The sequence below is a fragment of the Hypanus sabinus genome, chromosome 16 (genome assembly GCF_030144855.1).
Source record: "Hypanus sabinus isolate sHypSab1 chromosome 16, sHypSab1.hap1, whole genome shotgun sequence".
NCBI lineage: Eukaryota > Metazoa > Chordata > Chondrichthyes > Myliobatiformes > Dasyatidae > Hypanus > Hypanus sabinus.
Genome location: NC_082721.1, coordinates 27,303,163 through 27,323,776, shown reverse-complemented (window position 1 = coordinate 27,323,776; position 20,614 = coordinate 27,303,163). Strand labels below are relative to the sequence as shown.

At 44.6% G+C, this 20,614-nt stretch overlaps 1 protein-coding gene across 5 annotated transcripts in view; it reads left to right on the top strand.

Annotated features, from left to right (window-relative positions):
* Window positions 1-9,038: 9,038 nt before the first annotated feature.
* The window catches only part of kcnn1a (potassium intermediate/small conductance calcium-activated channel, subfamily N, member 1a), a 112,392-nt gene continuing 100,816 nt past the window's right edge, over window positions 9,039-20,614 (top strand). For all 5 annotated transcript variants that reach the window (XR_009516073.1, XM_059991391.1, XM_059991389.1 and 2 more), the window contains exon 1: window positions 9,039-9,484. Coding sequence is in view for 4 of the 5 variants with exons in the window: in XM_059991391.1 (XP_059847374.1) it covers window positions 9,224-9,484 (261 nt within the window). In the remaining variant the exon portion in view is untranslated. The remainder of the gene's footprint in view (window positions 9,485-20,614) is intronic.

The following is a 20,614-nucleotide window of genomic DNA, read 5'->3' as shown; positions in this document are numbered from 1 at the left end:
CAGAAGGAAGTGGGGGACGGCATGATGGGGTTGCGCTGAGAGATAGCATAAACTCAGTGGGCTGAATGTCCTCCCTCCATATTGGAAGAATATGTGAGGTTGCAAGGAATCTTGTTCCTTCAGCTGAGGGGGCGTTGAAGAGACTTCATATAAATAGATCAAGGCTGCTGGACTATTTAAAAAATGGTGGATGGCCATCTGGTCATGATGTATTCAATCACCTGTCCCTGGAATCCATCCTGTAACCTTGAACAGGGTATTCTAAGACCCCAGGATGTAATAGAAACTATCTGGCACAAGCTTAACAAGCTTCTGTTACACTATTCTATCTGTTTTAGTTTCTGTTCACAGCCCGTTTTAAATAAATCGGTTAACGTTATGAGTCTGGGACAGCAAGTAAAAATGTTTGCTGAAATAGTTGTAAAATATCTCGTGTCACTTAACTATCCAAATAACTCGAGGCTCTCTCTATGAGCAATGGATAACATAGCAAGTCCATTACTGAATAACAATAGGGAGAATATGAGTCTTAAAGTTTCAATTCATTTCAGAGGTTTGACGATGCCAGTAAAAGTGAATGTGCAACTGCTGTAAAATTTCAAGTGGCTGTCTAACAAAGAGAAGAAAATTTGCATTCTGTACTTAGTCAGGCCTCTGACTGAATCCCTTTCAACTTTTTTGGCTCTTAATTTAGCAAATCATGTATAAAAGGAAAGGACAGCCTGTTCAATAACACCTATGACCTAAGAAAGAATTTTAAGCAGATTGTGCTAATTTACTCCTAGATTAGATGGCTATCTGTTTGACCATGGAATTAAAGGCTGAAATTGATCATTAAATATTCAGCATGATTTTTGCTGTGCATATAGTTGATTAAGAGCAATAACAGTGGATTATGAGGTTTAGTGGAGCTCCTGCTATGATGGGGTATGAAAACCAAAACATTCTTTGGAAACCTTGACTAGACACTGTTGGGTGGAAATTGGTTGAGTGATTCTTCCCGAATAAAAGTGGGGCTGGATGGCTAGAGAATATAAATTGCCAGTTCTTGTTTAATTTGGAGGTTTAAGCATGCAAACTGCACTGTCTCTGCCACTGCTATCCAAGCACCTTAGACAGAGCCACACAAAAGTTTCCATCTTCATGAGGGCCTGTCTTCCCAAGGTTAGAGGGTGAATCTAGAACTCTTTCCTAATTTTGATTCTTTGTGTCAATCAAACAATTCTTTGTGAATCCCAAATCTCTTCCATTTTTATACTTTTATAACTAAAATTGTTTAAAGCACTGTTTTACATAGATCACATTTTTAATGTCACCATGAAGCTTTCTCTGTGTTGTCTCTTCTTATACTATTATGGTGATTAACGCTTGACTCCTGGCCATTGCAGGCCAGTAATGAAGGACTGGTGACCACAAATGGCCAATTTTAAAAGAAGTAAATGGGTCCTTTAGGGAAACGAATCTTTTCTCTTGTTCTGATGTATCAGTTTTGCAAGACTGTGTAGAATTATGCCCAAGTATTATGTTAATAGAATTAATGATACGATGTTATATTTGGCCTATGGAAGACTATGAACTGCATGTTTTCTCATCAGCTGACTGTGGCTGTGGGTAAAGCTATTAATGCAGAGTCAGAAGATGATGGCATCAGGCTTTCTACTGGAAAGTTAACGGCTGTACCCAGACCGTTCCCAATGCAGTAGCAAAAGGTACTTGCTATTGAAGCTGCCATCTTTTGGAAGCGATCTTAGTTACGTTCCCAAAGAGACATGAACGATCTTCTTTTGAATATTTATCCCCTAGTATGCAACATTAGAGCTATTATCTAGTCATCTTCACATTGCTGCTTGACGGAGTTTTCTGTGCACAAAGTATCTGCATTAAGTACCACAGTGGAAGTTCATAGCGAATTTTGAATACTCTGGTTGCAAAGTTGATTCATTAATGATTTCCCCAAGGAAACCAAATGGATACATGATGGGGGAACAGATTTGCAGGACACAGACAGAGAGCTACGTAATAGATAGTCCCTTCTCAAGCTAATTGAGCCAAGTGAACTCTTTCTGTGCTGTATCGATCTGTGATTTTCAATTACTCTATTTTGTAGCAATCCACATGATAGCAAAATGTTAAGTGATCTCCTTTGTAGGGGATTACAGTTCAGCTGAGGTGTTATTGTCAAAACATAATGCGGTGCAGCATGGGTACTTGCTCTCTGAGTGATGTAATTATTGACATCCTGACACAGAGAATGATTTAATAATCACTGCTAATGCCAACATCAATATAGTTCACCAGCAACATCATGCCAGGGCACAACACTGGTATCTGGCTCATTGTTCACAAACTGGAAGAAACTTGCCCTCAGATGAAGAATTTAGATCCTGAAGATGATATTCCTACTAATAGATATCACTGGCAAGAATAATTCTTTGGATAATGAAGCATGCTCAATGTAAATCAGTTAGAATTTTTAAAATGAGCTCTTAGAACTTTCACCAAAGACACCTTATCAATGAATTTGGATGCACAAACTTTCCCAGGGAGAGATCTGAGTTCTGCTCAGAATAATCAATGCTAGTGCCAGAGATCAACATATAATTAAGCCTATATTCTGATAAGTCTCAATTATGACCAAAGAAAGCAGATTAATGCTCTCCAAAATCACACTTCTAGGGAGGCAATCCCAGCCCTTCATTTTTCTCATTAAACGCACCGTGGTGAGAAATGCTGAGATTATGAAATGCAAAGGTTCATTGTGTTCATGCCTCATATCTAGGGTTTTCACCAGTCTAGTGATTAACTTACTATACCCAGGAAGCCTGGACTATTGACCTGATGGCATAAATCCAAATCCAACGATCGGGGTTAGGAATGTAGATTCAGGTAATTAACTACATCTTGTATTCAAAAAACTAACATTGATTACAATGACGAGGAAAAGACTGGATTGTTGCTACAAACCCAACAGTTTCTGTGTTGTCTTTCAGGAAAGAAATCTGCATATTGATGGGTCCTGACCTTTTCATAACTTCAGGCTCACTTTAACTGCTCTCTGAAGTTGGTGAGCAAGCCTCTGATTTGGGGGGTGAGGGGCAAGTTTGAATGGACAGCAAATGTTAGGTTTTCTAGTGACATCCTCACCCACAGTAAGAAACAAAACATTTTTTTTTACTTTTTGTAGAGTTCCGCAACACAATGTCCTATATTGTGACTCTCTCCATTGGAAAGGAGATGGTGAAGTGGAATAAACTTATTCAAATCAAAGTCCAATTGCAATGACAGGAACCCATCCATGACCAATGCCATCATACCCTGCCCAACTCACCTCCCAGCTCCATGTGTAATAGCAGCAGCCTTGCCCAACTAGAGTTTATCAGGCCCACCAGTTCCCAGAATAACTGAGAACATGAGCTACTAGCTTTCAAAACAGCATAATGTAATAGTTAGGGTAATTGATGATCAAATCTCCTCTCTTAATCTTCATACCATTTTATTAAATTGTAAGAATGTACAGCACGTGAAGCAGCTGTTCAGCCCATCAATCCCATGCCAGCCAAAAATGGTTTTTGTTACTTACATCTCCCAGTTTTAAAGGCTCATTCAGAGGGAGTTAAAATGCAGTGAGAGTTTCTGTTCCTGCTATTCTTTATGTATTTCTCTCAACTCCTTCTCTAATCATCCCAGCATTTAATTTCTCTTCCTGAATTTAAATTATCATAATAAATTCTGAACAACAGTTGTCCCAGCACTGATCCCTGTGGAATAAACACTCCATCTTCTCCCTATGTGTGTTCTTCCTAGTCACGCTGTCCAGGTGTCTCATAACTTTCATACGCTTCAATGAAATCTCTCAGTTCCTTTTGTTCCAATGGTTAAAACCCAGGGTTCACATTACCCTGTTTCTCCTCTGATTCTTCAGGGAAGTCGTTATAAGGTTGTTATTCTGTCCCTCTGTGATTTTGATTGCTTTTTATGTCCTTTATTTCCTTTTGATCATCTCCTCAAGTTGTATACTTCCATCAATATGATGGCCCCTTTTTTGTTTCTCTATCAAGTCAAGTCAAGTCAACTTTTATTGTCATTTTGACCATAACTGCTGGTACAGTACATAGTAAAAATGGGACAACGTTTTTCAGGATCATGGTGTTATATGACACAAAAACAGTGCAGGCATTACAATAAATAATAAACAGGACAGTAGGGCAAGGTGTCAGTCCAGGCTTCGGGTATTAAGGAGTCCAGGGTTCGGGTATCCAATCCACATGATCCTATTGGTTGATCTTTCAGCTTCAGAGCAGGAAGCAGAGAGCAGGAGTCAAGATGTAACAATTCACAATGGAAGGTAGGTACAATGTTCCATAAGGATTAATTCTAGCCATGGCTGTTCACAATTTACAGCGGTGATGTACACCTTGGAAAAGAAAAATGCAGATTAGTAGGACTTTCAATATTGTGCAAGATGGAAGCACATTATAAAGGGTCATTAACAATATTGCAGAATGGGCAAATAATTAGCAAGTGAAGTTCAATTGAAAGGATATTACATTTTTGTAAGGAGATTGATGAGGTTGCTTACTACTTGGGCAATGCAAGTCAGGTATAAAATTAAAGGAATATACTCTAGTTTGTATAAATACACTGGTCACTAAAAATTGTACCCCATCTTTTATAGGAAGGTCATAGAAAAATAAACCTAGCACTAAGGGTTATTTCTAGAAGGATAGATAAGTATGGGTGTTATCCTACACCAGTGTCAGTTCTTGGTCAGCCTACATATAGGAACATTGCCTATATTTCTGGTTACTTTTCTAAAAAGCATCTGGAGGCACTGGAGATGGTGCAGAGAATATTTTCACAGGTGAGTTGTAATATAGGTATGTTTAAAGGGAGGCAAGAGAAGTACACACAGAGAGGGAGATATAGAGCTCAGTGATTGATTTGGATGAGCAAAGACAAGAGATCTGAGTGGTGTATAAATGTTGATATGGATTAGCTGGTTAAGCAGAAATATCCAGTTTCTGAGCTAGCTCTCCAAATAAATCTGTGTAATGTCATCCTTCCTCACGTTGCTACATACCCCCAATCCCTCAACTTGTATGTAATCAGGAATGTAGGCCAATTATCAACTGTAGCTGCTGTTCATCGACTATAGCTCAGTATATAATACCATCATTCCCATGATCCTGATTGAGATGTTGCAGAACCTGGGCCTCTGTACCTCCCTCTGCAATTGGATCCTCAACTTCCTAACTGGAAGACCACAATCTGTGCGGATTGGTGATAATATCTCCTCCTCGCTGACAATCAACACTGCCGCCCCCTCAGGGGTGTGTGCTTAGCCAACTGCTCTTACTCTCCCTCTATACCCATGACTGTGTGGCTGGGCATAGCTCAAATAGCATCTAAAAATTTGCTGAAATACAACCATTGTTGGTAGAATCTCAGGTGGTGACAAGAGGGCATACGGGAGTGAGATATGCCAACTAGTGGAGTGGTGCTGCAGCAACAACCTGGCACTCAACGTCAGTAAGATGAAAGAGCTGATTGTGGACTTCAGGAAGGGTAAGATGAAGGAACACATACCAATCCTCATAGAGGGATCAGAAGTGGAGAGAGTGAGCAGCTTCAAGTTCCTGGGTGTCAAGATCTCTGAGGATCTAACCTGGTCCCAACATATTGATGTGGTTAAAAGGAAGGCAGACAGCAGCTATATTAGGAGTTTAAGGAGATTTGGCATGTCAACAAATACACTCAAAAACTTGTATAGTTGTACTGTGGAGAGCATTCTGACAGGCTGCATCACTGTCTGGTATGGAGGGGCTACTGCACAGGACTGAAAGAAGCTGCAGAAGGTTGTAAATCTAGTCAGCTCCATCTTGGGTACTAGCCTACAAAGTATCCAGGACATCTTCAGGGAGCGGTGTCTCAGAAAGGCAGCATCCATTATTAAGGACCCCCAGCACCCAGGGAATGCCTTTTTCTCATTGTTACCATCAGGTAAGAGGTACAGAAGCCTGAAGGCACACGCTCAGCAATTCAGGAACAGCTTCTTCCCCTCTGCCATCCGATCCCTAAATGGACATTGAATCTTTGGACTCTACCTCACTTTTTTTTAATATACAGTATTTCTGTTTTTGCACATTTTTCATCTATTCAATATGCATAATTGATTTACTTGTTTATTTATTATTTTTTATTTTATTTATTTTTTCTCTCTACAGGATTATGTACTGCATTGAACTGCTGCTGCTAAATTAAGAAATTTCATGTCACATGCTGGTGATCATAAACCTGATTCTGATTCTGATTATTCAACCGTGGTTTTGTCATTTTCACTGTGAAATACCCCTCCTACATATGTGCCCTCACTGCATTGCATTAATTCCCCAGCCATAATTCATTGAAATAAATATAACTGAGCACTGTTTCCTTTTTCCAGTCATTGCTTCATGTGCTTTCTATCGGGGATTGTTCTCTGCATGTCCAGCACTTTGAGGACAATTTTGCTTCATTGATATGGATGGAGCAACATTCTTCCATTCTTCTCTGTCTAACCATAACTGTGGTATCAGCTACAGCTGTCTTCACTTCATGTTCACTACGTTTCCTGTTAGTGTTCCCCAAAGATCTATTCCTGTCCGCTTCAACATCATTTTTCATGTTTCCTAATGATACCTTCTCATGACACCTTGCTCCAAAGCTCAATACCTCACTTGTCACATTGTCTAACATCCACGACTGGATGAGCAGAATTTTCGTCCAACTGGAAATTCCAAAGATGCCTTAAATCCCTGTGTGCAATCCGTTACCTAGTCGTTGACTCCAACACGTCCCTCCCCACTATCTGAACCTCACTATCTGCTGCCAACCTTGGATGCTATACTATATATCACCATGAAAGTGTCAGCCATCCATCCATTCCCAAACCCTCAACAAACCTGGCAGCTTTGACATTCTTAGCATCCATGAATTGCACCTTCATCTTGAGCTGGAACCTCACCAATGCCTTTATTAACTCTACAATGGGCTCCATTTTCTGGTGGCAGCAAGCCATCATCCTTACATTGAGCTCATTAGATCCTACTGTCTATATCTAAACTCTTACCCAATCGAACATTACCCCACACGTTCACTCAGCCCTTTGGCATGGGATCCTGGATTGCTCAAATTTTAAAATTCTCAGCCTTCTTTAGAAAGTCTTCGATGACATCATTTCTGTCAATGTCCAGCCTGAAATCCTTCAAGAATGGCAGACTTCTCTAATTCTCGCTTCTTGACAGATCCAGTTTAACCCTTTCACTGCTGACACCTGTGTCAGGCCTGGAGCTCTGGAATTCCCTCCCCAAATCTCCATCTTGTACCGGCTTAAGATGCACCTTGAAATCTATTTACCCAAACATTTGGTTATCTGCTCTGTGGTCAGGCTTTCTTACCAATAGCATTTCTGGAGGGTTCCCGGGGCATTGTATTCTGCTAAAAGGTCCGGACAATTACGGGTTATTGCTGGAACTGAGGAAATTAAGTAAGATTAAATTGACATAGGAGCAGGATTTGGCTATTTGGCTCAATGAATTTGCTCCACCATTCCATCATGGTTGATTTACAATCCCTCCAAACCTCATTCTCCTATAGCATTTGACACCCTCACTAATCAAGAAACTATCAACCTCCACTTTAAAGATATCCAATGTCTTAGCCTCCATAGTCATCTGTGACAATGAATTCCACAGATTCACCAGCCTCTGGCTAAAGAAATTCCTCCTCTACTCTCTTCTAAAGTTGAAGCATTCAAAATTATGGAAGTTTTTAACAGATGCATAAAGTAAAGCTGCAAAGACAGTTGATGGCCATTAAACATGTACTGATGATCATTGAGAAATGTCAGATATAGAGATATGAGCATTTTGTGTTACTAAATTAACAGTGAGGAACTTAACTGCTTGAATTTCAGGGTTTTCAGATGGAGCAAGGTGTCAAAAAGGCTAGAGAGGGATTAAATGATGGGAAGTGAATTGTTCTTAAGCAGTTCCTTGGAATTGAAGGAGAACTGCCCCACTTCTGTTCTGTGGCTCCAGCACGTGTGATGGGGCCAGTATCAGAACCACTGATTGTGCCAAGTAGGGATGAGAGGATGTGTGGTTTGTAAGGGGGTCCACTCATTAGCGTATTTACTCTGGGCTCTTGCCACAGGGACCCCAGCCTGCTGACAGCGTGATGAATGAGCTTCTTCTCTCACAGTCATGGGCTAGGAATTCCCTCAAATCGGAGGCACGAGAGAAATGCAGACGCTGGAATCTGGAGCAACCAAATGAAGGAACTCAACGGGCTGAATAACATTGGCGGGGGCAGGGGGACACAAATTGCTGGTGTTTCATACGACTAAGATGTTCTAATGTAAGATTATGTTGATAATTCCCCCCTTCCCCCCAGAGACATTGCTCAACCCACCGCACATTGTTTAATGCTCCTGCCAGCGAGGGGGTTAATGGTACCTCTACAGTGCTTTCTTGTATTGCCCAAGTCTCAGAAGCGTGCAGGAGCGCAGGACTCACCGCTGCCTAGTTAAACCACGAGCTTTAAACCACATTTGAGACCTTGATCTTCAAGCACCATTTTCCTCATAGTGAAATCAATGGTGAATGTCATCTTTGAGGTCTGAGAAGATTCTGCTCTGCAGCAACCCGTTCCGAATACCTTCAACTGGAATGAAATCTCTCAACCGGCAATCAATGTGACAACTCTCTTATTTTTTTTAATCTAGGGTTTGGAGGGATTCCAGAGCTGCTTCTCCGAGACCGTCCATCCTCTTGACGCTGGCCGCAGAGCAGCTCGCCTCTCCTCCAGATTCAGGGCACCGGCTCATTGCCCCATCCCAGACCAGGATGTAGGATACAGGCGCTGGAGATGAGTGTGTTTTAGTTCCTTATCCGGGCTCCGCTAAACTCTTCTTCCCCATACTAGGCTGGTTTAGTCTACGGCTTTGCAAATTGGTGATGCTTTTGAGGCTGTTATAGATACCAACCCTGAGTGTGAAACTATAATATAATTGGATTGCGGGTTAAAATTTAATCCTGGGATGATCGCTTCATTTATTGCTTCCCTGGCGCTAGTTCTCCCACTCCGCAGGGTAATACTATGGACTGTCTGATTGAGCGCTAGTCAGCAAGTGGTCCCTTTAATATTTTGGGGGTAGGGAGGGGGTTTGTTTAAAGGTAACGTCATGCGAGTTGTTTTGGTCCGGGCGGCCAATGAGACCGGCAGCCTGGGCCGTGGGAGCCCGAGTGTGGCGCAGGTCCCGGGCGCGCTGCAGTGCGCAGCCGGCGGAGTCATGGAGCGTGCGGGGGATCGGGGCGCAGCGGGGCCGGGTCGGGGGAGCGGAGCGCAGCCTCAGCACCAGCACCACTGCAACTGTCAGCACAAGAACCAGGGGCTGCACAGACACTGCTGGCACAGCAACCAGAACCAGTCCGGAGAATACCAGGTAAGGAGTCTTCTCGCAGACAGTGAGAGAGGGGGGAGAGCGTGAGGCAATCAGTGAGAGAGAGAGGCAGAGAAAGAGACATTCATGCATACACCGAGATAGACAGAAAGAGAGAGGGAGAAAGAGAGAGATGGATTGAGGAAACAGGGAGTCACGCAAACGGGCAGAGAAAGAAACGTTTTAAAACCTAAGGATGGAGAACACTCAAGGCATATGTATGGATGGAGAGAGAGAGAGAGAGAGAGAGAGAGAGAAACGCGCGTATACACACACACACACAGGTGAGGCAAGAGAAGGGAAAGGGACACGCACGCTGTTCAGAGGACACTCTTCTTCCTATCCTTTCCACTCAACCATCTCTGAATGTTTATAAGTGCTTATCGCGGGACCTCTGGTGCCTGCACCCGGCAATTCCGCAGAGCACGCGGAATCAATGCCCGGGAACACCGGCTGCTTCCCCCGGGCTCGGTTAAGCAGCCGGAGCCTGCTTGCGGATGTAGCTGGACACTCTGTTCTCTGCGAAGAATGCGAGTCTGTAAACCCATTCTGTTGGAAGGAGAGGCGGCGGTGTGATATCGCACTGCTGCTCCCCTGTGCGTCACTGTGTGAGTGAGTTTGTGCGTGTGTGTCTGTGAGTGTGTGCCTGGGTGTTCAGTCCCTGTGTCTCTGTCAGTTTCACCGGGTTTGTGTATGTCTCCCTGTCTGTCTGATAGTGTGTGTGTCCATCTGTCCGCCTCTTTCCCTCTATATTTGTCTTTATATTTCTCCTCTACGAATACCCCCCCCCCCCACACACACACACACACACACACAAACACACAAACATCACTCTGGATATGAGAGCGAGTGTGTGCCTGCATGTGTTTAGGGGGCGTGAGAGTCTCTGTCACGCTGTCTCAGTCTCAGAGTGTGTCTGTATGTTTCTCTATGAGCGTATGTGTGTGAGCCTCTCTTTCTTCACGTCTGTCAATGCGTCTATCTTCTGTCTCTCGCACTCTCTCCCTCCCTGTCCTTCCCTTCCTCTCTCCCTCCTTCTCCCCTCCCTCCTTCTTCCCCGCCGTCCTCTCTCCCGCCCTCACCCTCTCCCCCTCCCCCTCCCCCTCCCTCACCCTCTCCCTCTCGCTCTCTCCCACTCTCTCTCGTTCTCCCCCACCCCCCGTCTCTCCCTGGGTGCATTTACGGGAAATGGAAGAGGTGCGGTGCTTTCAATTCCCACGTATCCACGAGGCACCTTCCCCATCCCATGCGCTCCGTCTAATGCTGCAGCGGTACCCGGTTCCAGAATACACGGGGAGGGAAGGAGAAGGGTGGGGGTGAGTGGTGGTGGGTGTCTCATCATCAAATGTCGCGACTGGCAATCTCCTCTGTTGCCGTTGACCAGGGAAAGCCGCTCAGTGTCGATGAGTGACATTCTGCTCTACAGCAGTTTTCGCGTTCCCTCGAAGTTCCGCCAGCCCCCATTACTGAGTATGCGGCGAACAATGACACCGAACAAGCGAGCGAACAGTAGTCCTCCGTACAGCTGCACTGTCCGCTTGTCTTTGCTTTTGCAAAAGATTCGGGGCATTTGCGAGGGGCTTCTGTGCGGACGCGGGGGGCTGTCGGTGAAGTGCTTTCCCCTGTGACATACGAGCGTCCTGACATCCACACTAGTGGGTTAAAGGGCAGAAATGTACCCAACCGCTCCAAGCAACGTCAGGCAGAGGAGTCCGTGCATCTAGCCCTCCCAGCCCACCCCGATCGACCACCAGTTCTCTCAAATCCCCAAGATCATGCTCGCAACCAGAAACTCGTGATTTATACTTAGTGGGGACTGTGCCCCTGAGCGCCTGCAGCGACCTGCAAAACGGCGAATCCAATCTGTTGTCAGAATTCAAATATATCTTTCACATTCGGTATTTACATTTTTATATCAAACATGCCCAAGGGACCAGAACTGAGGAGGTCAATAATCTCGAAGATTTGTTCTATGTTGAACCACTATTCAATATACATAATTAAACATTTAGCGGCATTATAGATGACAGGCTACTGACTGCATTGTTTTCTCAGCATTCACACTGTAACTGCCTGCATCAGAAGGGATAATTTCTAACGATCGAGAAAGATGCACTAGTTTTCCAACCCACCAACCATCTCCCTATTCCACCAATCCCACCCACCGTCTCCCTATATCCCCCAAAATACCCACCATCTCCCCATATCCCCCAACATACCCACCATCTCCCCATATCCCCAACATACCCACCATCTCCCCATATCCCCCAACATACCCACCATCTCCACATATCCCCAACATACCCACCATCTCCCCATATCCCCCAACATACCCACCATCTCCCCATATCCCCCAACATACCCACCATCTCCCCATATCCCCAACATACCCACCATCTCCCCATATCCCCCAACATACCCACCATCTCCCCATATCCCTCAACATACCCACCATCTCCCCATATCCTCCAACATACCCACCATCTCCCCATATCCCCCAACATACCCACCATCTCCCCATATCCCCCAACATACCTACCATCTCCCCATATCCCCAACATACCCACCATCTCCCCATATCCCCAACATACCCACCATCTCCCCATATCCCCAACATACCCACCATCTCCCCATATCCCTCAACATACCCACCATCTCCCCATATCCTCCAACATACCCACCATCTCCCCATATCCTCCAACATACCCACCATCTCCCCATATCCTCCAACATACCCACCATCTCCCCATATCCCCCAACATACCCACCATCACCCCATATTCCCCCAACATACCCACCATCTCCCCATATCCCCACCATCTCCCCATATCCCCCAACATACCCACCATCTCCCCATATCCTCCAAAATATCCACCATCTCCCCATATCCCCAACATACCCACCATCTCCCCATATCCCCCAACATACCCACCATCTCCCCATATCCCCCAACATACCCACCATCTCCCCATACCCCCAACATACCCACCATCTCCCCATATCCCCCAACATACCCACCATCTCCCCATATCCCCCAACATACCCACCATCTCCCCATATCCCCAACATACCCACCATCTCCCCATATCCCCCAACATACCCACCATCTCCCCGTATCCCCAACATACCCACCATCTCCCCGTATCCCCCAACATACCCACCATCTCCCCGTATCCCCAACATACCCACCATCTCCCCGTATCCCCAACATACCCACCATCTCCCCATATCCCCAACATACCCACCATCTCCCCATATCCCCCAACATACCCACCATCTCCCCATATCCACCGATCCCATCCACCATCTCCCCATATCCATCAGTCCCACCCACCATCTCCTGATATCCACCAATCCCACCCACTCTCCATCTCCCCATATCCACCAATCCCACCCATTGACTACCTTCGATATCCTAAAGCCCACTGATGCACCTTCTGTGCATTCTGTGCTCCTACACCTTCTCCCGTATCTTCCAGCCAACCAAGTCAACCATCTTCTCATATTGTTCAGCCCCACCTACAGGTGAGCGATCATACATACCACCCTTCCCCCCCCCCATAACCTCAACTGCAGCACCACTTCTTCCCATATCCCTCATCTCTATTTCATTTAACTCCACACTTTTTCTCTGAGATTATTGGCCAATTAATTTTGGGTACTGGCACTGCCAAGCACTCAATGCCTACTGCTAATTGTCTCTGACAAGGTGGCGGTGAGCCACCTTCTTAAGACATTGCGGATCCTCTGGTGAGGGGACTTTGTAATGTTGTTGCTAAGGGAGTTCCAGGAGTTAAAACCAGTGTGAATGAAGGAGTATATCTGGTGATGTACTGCTCTTGTCCTTCTTGTTGATCATTGTAGGTAGTATTAGAATAATCTGTGCTAGTTGCTGCAGTACTTTCTAAGCTGCACACGCTACAGCTACAGTGCACTGATATTGAAAGGAAGGATGTTTTAGGGAGGGAGGCTGCTTTGTCCTAGGTGGACAGTACATTCATCTGTTACTGTGCAGAGTAAATGTCATCAGGTCCCCAAGTTCTCAGTGAGACTGCAGTCTGCAGCACATGCTAGAAAATTGCGCGTGTCCAGTGCATCAATTTTGTGATTCAAGTATGTAATGCTTCAAATAATTGAATAAAGGCTCTGCCTTTCAATGCAGCAAATCAGGTCCCTTCTCCTGTTGCAGCTGCATTGCTGCCTCACTGAAAAAGATGAGTGGTTGAACTTCTGGCACAGAAGCAGGAAGGAATTGTGTACATGCCACTAAACAATAAAGTCCTAGTAGTAAATAAGCCCAAGCAATGTCTCCTGGCTGTACTACATACCACTGCTACACCCGATAGATATTTTGTGTCTTAACGTTATCACTAATGAGTGTTTTGTTGAAAAGAGAACCAAAAAAGTTTTCAGCCATACTTGAACCCTGCTTAGACCCCCACTTGGTGTAACAGGCTTCAGTTTTCACCACTGACCCTCAGCAAGCAAAGATTCACCTTGGGGAGGTGTCTTCTGGATTCTTAGAATGGTAGTTAGAATGAAAGAGTTAGCTTATGAGGTCGTGCAGATTGGGTTTACATAACCCTGAGCACAGATTATTTATTTACTTAGAGATACAGTGCAGAAAGGGCGCTTTCACACTGCCCAGTAACCCACCAATTTAACTGTAGCCTTATCATGACAAAATTTACAATGATGAATTAACCTACTAACCAGTATGTCTTTGGAAACTGGAGCACCCAGAGAAAGACCACTTACACACGGGGAGGAACATACAAACTTGCTTACAGACCGCGCCGGAAATTGAACTCCAAACTCTGACGTTCTGACCTATAGGACTGTCGCGCTAACCGCTACACATTAAGGGGTGATCCGGTTCAAGCATTGAAGATGATTAATATAATTCATTGAATAGAGAGAGCAAGAGAGAAAGCAATTCATTGTGAAAATGGGTAGTCTGCAACAGTGAGCCATAACCTTAAATAAGATTCAAAAAACTTCTTCATACAATAGGTAGTGGAAATCTGGGATTCCCTTCCTCACATGAGTTTTCATGTTAAATAAAATGAGAGACTTGAGAGCACTAGCTTTATTGAGTAAGAGTGTTATAACTTACAGAACCAAATCACGTTATTGTGGTTAAGATAGAAATCAGCCTATACCAGATTGATATGTAATAAATGAGAGGCCTATTCTGTCTCTAAACTTATTCCCCTCCTGTGCTAATCAAATATCACCCTTAAATTTTTAACAAATTGCTGCCTTAACTGAAGATTATATATTAAAATCTTTAGTACCAACATGAAAAGAATCTCTGCATTGGCCTCAAAAATCCACTCTCAATACGTCATTGTTGAGGCCATGGAGTATTGCCCACCAATTTATCACTGGTGAAGGTGGAGAGCCTGACTCTTCTACATCTTTCTGCTCATTACTAGTATTTATTTCACCCCATTATTCAGCCAAACTGCCCTCCTGGTGCATGGTAAGCTGCCCCTCCATCTCATTTCTTCCCTCCTACTGTCGCTGGCTCTCTTCCTCTTCCTTCTTCCTTTAACTGTTCCCTCCCCCTCCTTCCTCTCACTCCCTCGCTGCTTTCCTGTCTGGCTGAATTCCCTCCACCCTATCTTCTTTCCTCCCTCACCAACTTGCTCCTGCTCCCACTACTCCCCCATCTGCCCTCCCTCTCTCTGTCTCAATTGCCGCTCCATTCTTTGCTTTTGACCTTCTTGCCTCTTTTCCTTTTTTTCTTTGCTGCTTCCCTTCCCACTTATAAGAATCTATAAACATTATGTCCATGAGCAACACTTTGCACTGCCTAGGTAGTCTACAACCCAATGACCTGAACATCGAGTTTTCCAATTTTAGGTCACCCTTTCCCTTTTAGGTCTTCTTTTCCCTCTACCCCCCACCCCCCTTGTGGAACACCCCTGATCATAGAACTCCAGTCATAATAGCCCTCCAGTCCCCCATCCAACCCTCCCCTTAGCCCTCCTTCACCCGTTAGAGTTTCCTTCCACATTCTCCATCCACCAATTTCACACACAGTTCCTCCACTCCTATCTGGTTCCAAATGTCAGTCACCTCTTCCTTCTCCTCCATTTTCCAGTTCCCATTTTCACCTTCTTTACTTATCAGAATCCAGCACTCTTGTTCCTGCTCATCTCCCTCCAGCAGCTCCCACCTGCACATTCCCCTCACCCTTACGAGGGTCTTGGCCTGGGTTTATTTCCCTGCCTGTTTAGATGCTTTCTGAGTGGCTGAGTCCCTTTGGCATTCTGTGTGTCTTGTTCCATTTATTGTTTCCCCCCCCCACTTTTCCCCTCTCTGCTTCTCTGTCCCTATCCATCATTCAGTTGGAACAGTCTTCCAACACCCCTACCTGCCTGCCGTCTTATGCTTCTCCCCAGTCCACCAATTGCCTTGGAATCCTTCCTTGCCACCTTCTCTCAGTGCTGGCCTTCTCACTTCAATATTCTCAATGCAGGGATCCAGTCCAAACTGTCAGCAATTCTTCCCTCCCACCTATGCTGCTCGGTGCACTGAGTTCTTCCTGCTGATTGTGTGTGCCTCATAGCTTCTGTTCCCTTGATAGTCCCCTCATGAAGCCACTTGGTCTGGCGCCCAGGTAGCTCACATCACAAAAATGGGGAAACGGGCTCCTCAATCCCAGTGACTTTGCTCCACACCATTCTCCTCCCAACACTCATTTCACCCTATCACCACATCCTCCTGATCCTTTCTCTTTTGTACATTTCCCCTTAACTTGTCTGTCATTCTTCCAGCTTCCCGTTGTGGGAGCAAATTGCGCATTCTGTCCACCCACTAGGCAAAGAGGATTCCTCTCAATTACTTACTGTATTTTCAGTGCGCTGGCAAGCCTTGATCTACCCCCATAAATGGGAACATTTTCCTTGTCTGCTCCATCAATCTTATTTACCGTTTGAAACACTTATATCAGGACAAACGAAACAGAAACATTGGAAGAATTCAGCAGTTCAAGCAGTGTTATGGAAAGAAAAAGCCGTCAGCATTTTGGGTTAGAGAGCTTTCCTTAATTCTGAGGAAGGGTTGCTGACCCACAACATTGTGCCTATGTTCAAGAAAGGAAACAGGAATAATCCAAGTAATTATAAGCCTCACATCAGGGAGGCTATTGGAGAGGATGCTGAGGAATGGGATTTGTGCACATTTGGAAAGGCACCGACTGCTTAGGGACAGTCAGCATGGCTTTGCGCAGTGCAGGTCATGCCTTGCAAACTTGATTGAGTATTTTTGAGGAGGTGACAAAGGGCTTAATGAGGATAAGGCAGTGGATGTTAGCTACATGGGCTTTAGTGAGGCCTTTGATAAGGTTCCCCATGGTAGGTCGATTCAGAAGATAAAGATGCCCGAATTCCAGGGTGAATTGCAAGTTGAAATTCAGGGTAGACTTGCCCGTAGATGCCGTAGAAATGGAAGAGTGTTATTCTGGCTGGAGCTCTGTGATCGGGGTGTTCCACAAGGCTCAGTTGTTTGTGATATACATTTGGATCAAAATGCGGGTGGGTGGCTTAGTACGTTTGCAGATGATGCTAAGGTTGGTGGAGTTATGGACAGTGTAAAGGAATATCAAAGAATACAGTGGGATATATATTAGTTAGACATGGGCAGAGAAGTGGCAGATGGTGTTTAATCCAGGCAAGTGTGGGGTGTTATGCTTTGAGAGGTCAAGTGAAAGGAGGAAGTATACAGACCCCTTAATGGGTGCTGAGGTTCAGGGGAATCTTGAGTTCCAGGTCTATAGCTCACTGAAAATGGCTGTGCAGGTGGTAAAGAAGGCATATGGGATGCTTGCCTTCGTGGGTGGAGGTGTTAACCAGAGGGTGAGGAAGTTATTCTGCAGATATATAACCCTATGGTCAGTCTGCACTTGGAGTTTTGCATGCAGTCCTGTTTGCCCTGTTATAGAAGGTTGTGGAGACTGTGGAGATGGTGCTGAAGAGGTTTACCAGGATGCTGCCTGAATTACAGTCAATGAGCTACAAGGTTTGATAACAGAGGTTGTTCTCCCTAGGGAGCTGCAAGCTGAGAGCAGACCTGATAGAGATTTAGAAAATTATGAGAGAGGCATAGGCAGAATAGAGAGTTGGGCTCTCCCCCCAGGGTAGAAATGGCAAACTCCAGAGAATATGCTTTTAAAGTTAGGGGTGGGTGAACATTTAATGGTGACATGAGGGGGGTAAGCTTTCTATGCCCAAAATGGCAGTTGTCTGGAGTAAGTTAACAGGAGTAGTAGTGGAATCAGGCAATTTGGCAGAGTTTAGAGGCTTTTAGATAGATACGAGACTATCGAGGAGAACATTGGCATCAAAATCAGCATATCATCATGGGCTGAAGGGCCTGCTCAAAGCTGCACTGTTCTGTGTACTATGTAACATTGATTGGGATTTCTGAGAAAGAATTGTTGATCCAAACCAGTGACTGGGAGTTCTGAGGAAGGGTTATTGAGTCAAAACGATGACTGGGAGTTCTAAGGAAGGGTTATTGAGTCAAAACCATGACTGAAAGTTCTGAGGAAGCATTGTTGACCTAAAGCGCTGATTGGAAGTTCGAAGAAGCATCTCCCACCCAAACCACTGACTGATATCTCTTTCCACGACTGCTGCTTGACTAGTTGAGTTCTTCCAGCATGCTTGATTTTGCATTAGATTCCAGCATCTGCTATTTTATTTGTTTTCCATCAGGCCAAACCAGTCTTCACTGAATTATGAATGGACTCTTCAGCCTACTTGACTTGCTTGTAGTTGTAACATTTTTTTTTGTTCCAGTCTCAATGTAGTAATTCCATTTGGTGTATTATTTAAGCAGTAGAAGCAGGGTTGCTTGCTCGCTCAAGCCTATTTTGTCACTCATTGATACCATAGAAAATTTGAACCTGCCCCAGCTTCATATTCCTGCAGGCTTCCCATAGCCATTAGCTCCCAGTAGTCCAACTATCAGTGTGTTTCAGCCTTGAATGCATTCAGTGACTCTGCTTTCATAGCTTTCTAGGTTAGAGAATGCCAAAGATTCGTAACTCTTTGGGAGATGAAATTCCTTTTCATCTTTGTTAAAAGAGTGATCCCTCATGCCAAAACTATTCTGTGCCCTCCCCACCAATTTGGACTCTTCCATGAGGAGAAACATCCTTCCTCTGAGGATCTCCATTGTCAAGTATCTTCCTCCAGTGTATCTGCAACTTCTGCTCTCATATTGAGAGCCTGTCGAGATCCGCTTGCAATGTATGGGCTAATCAAAGGACTGTACAGGTTTTACAAGTTCAACTTTCAATCTTATCACTTTAAAATGGACTTAGTGCTTCCTTTGATTCTTTAAGACTGCTTGGAATCACATGTTTAAGTTCATGGGATTTTGCAATGTGCATTAGACAAAGAAAATGCCGGAAATACTCCGCAGGTTAGGGATCATCCATGGGAAGAGAAACAAAGTTAATGATTTGGGTTGATGACCTTTCATCAGAACTTTTGTGCTAAAATTGGTTGCTCTGCCTACTTGTTGGTTGTGGTTCAAAAGAACTGATGAGGCTATGGCTCTTTCAAGAAGTCACATCATCATAACAAGCCATCATGTGATTCTGAAACATTGTAGAAGATACCATTTCCTACTTTCTGTTTATTGATTAATGTGCAATGCTTTATTTTTTATTATATTGCATATTTAACAATGTGGAATACTCTGCGCATAGCATGTCATGCAGAATCACGTCAGAAGAGTCTACATCAGTTTCTCTCAACAACCATCCATTAAGTCATCGTCCCTTCTCTTTCCTGTGAGTTTCTCCCCTGTGAGTAATTCTCTAATTCACCTTTGAAAGCTCCTGTTGAATCTGCTTCTGCCCCTGCTTTCAGACAACACATTCCTAGTGACAGCTTCCTCACCCATCCCATTGGTTCTGCTCCAGTTTCCCCCAAAGTTTACCATATATCAATAGACAATAGGTGCAGAAGTAGACCATTCGGCCCTTCGAGCCTTGACCGCCATTCTGAGATCATGGCTGATCGTCTACTATCAATACCCGGTTCCTGCCTTGTCCCCATATCCCCTGATACCCCTATCCATAAGATACCTATCTAGCTCCTTCTTGAAAGCATCCAGAGAATTGGCCTCCACTGCCTTCTGAGGCAGTGCATTCCACACCCCCACAACTCTCTGGGAGAAGAAGTTTTTCCTTAACTCTGTCCTAAATGACCTACCCCTTATTCTTAATCCATGCCCTCTGACACTGGACTCTCCCAGCATCTGGAACATATTTCCTGCCTCTATCTTGTCCAATCCCTTAATAATCTTATATGTTGCAATCAGATCCCCTCTTAATCTCCTTAATTCCAGCGTGTACAAGCCCAGTCTCTCTAACCTCTCTGCGTAAGACAGTCCAGACATCCCAGGAATTAACCTCGTGAATCTCCGCTGCACTTCCTCTACAGCCAGGATGTCCTTCCTTAACCCTGGAGACCAAAACTGTACACAATACTCTCACCAGGGCCCTGTACAAATGCAAGAGGATTTCCTTGCTCTTGTACTCAATTCCCTTTGTAATAAAGGCCAACATTCCATTAGCCTTCTTCACTGCCTGCTGCACTTGCTCATTCACCTTCAGTGACTGATGAACAAGGACTCTTAGATCTCTTTGTATTTCTCCCTTACCTAACTCTACACTGTTCAGATAATAATCTGCCTTCCTGTTCTTACTCCCAAAGTGGATAACCTCACACTTATTCACATTAAACGTCATCTGCCAGGTAACTGTCCACTCATCCAGCCTATCCAAGTCACCCTGAATTCTCCTAACATCCTCATCACATGTCACACTGCCACCCAGCTTAGTATCATCAGCAAACTTGCTGATGTTATTCTCAATGCCTTCATCTAAATCGTTGATGTAAATTGTAAACAGCTGTGGTCCCAATATCCTCCCATTCCCGATTTCTGGAACTCTATCACTGGCGGTGTACCTTTACTGGCAAAGTACTAAGTTCTGGAATTTCTTCCCTAAAATTTTCTGCCCCCCCCCTCCATGTGTTCTCCCTTACAGACTATCTTTTCAACCAAACTTTTGGTACTTATCCTAATATTCATTTTGTGCTCTGATGT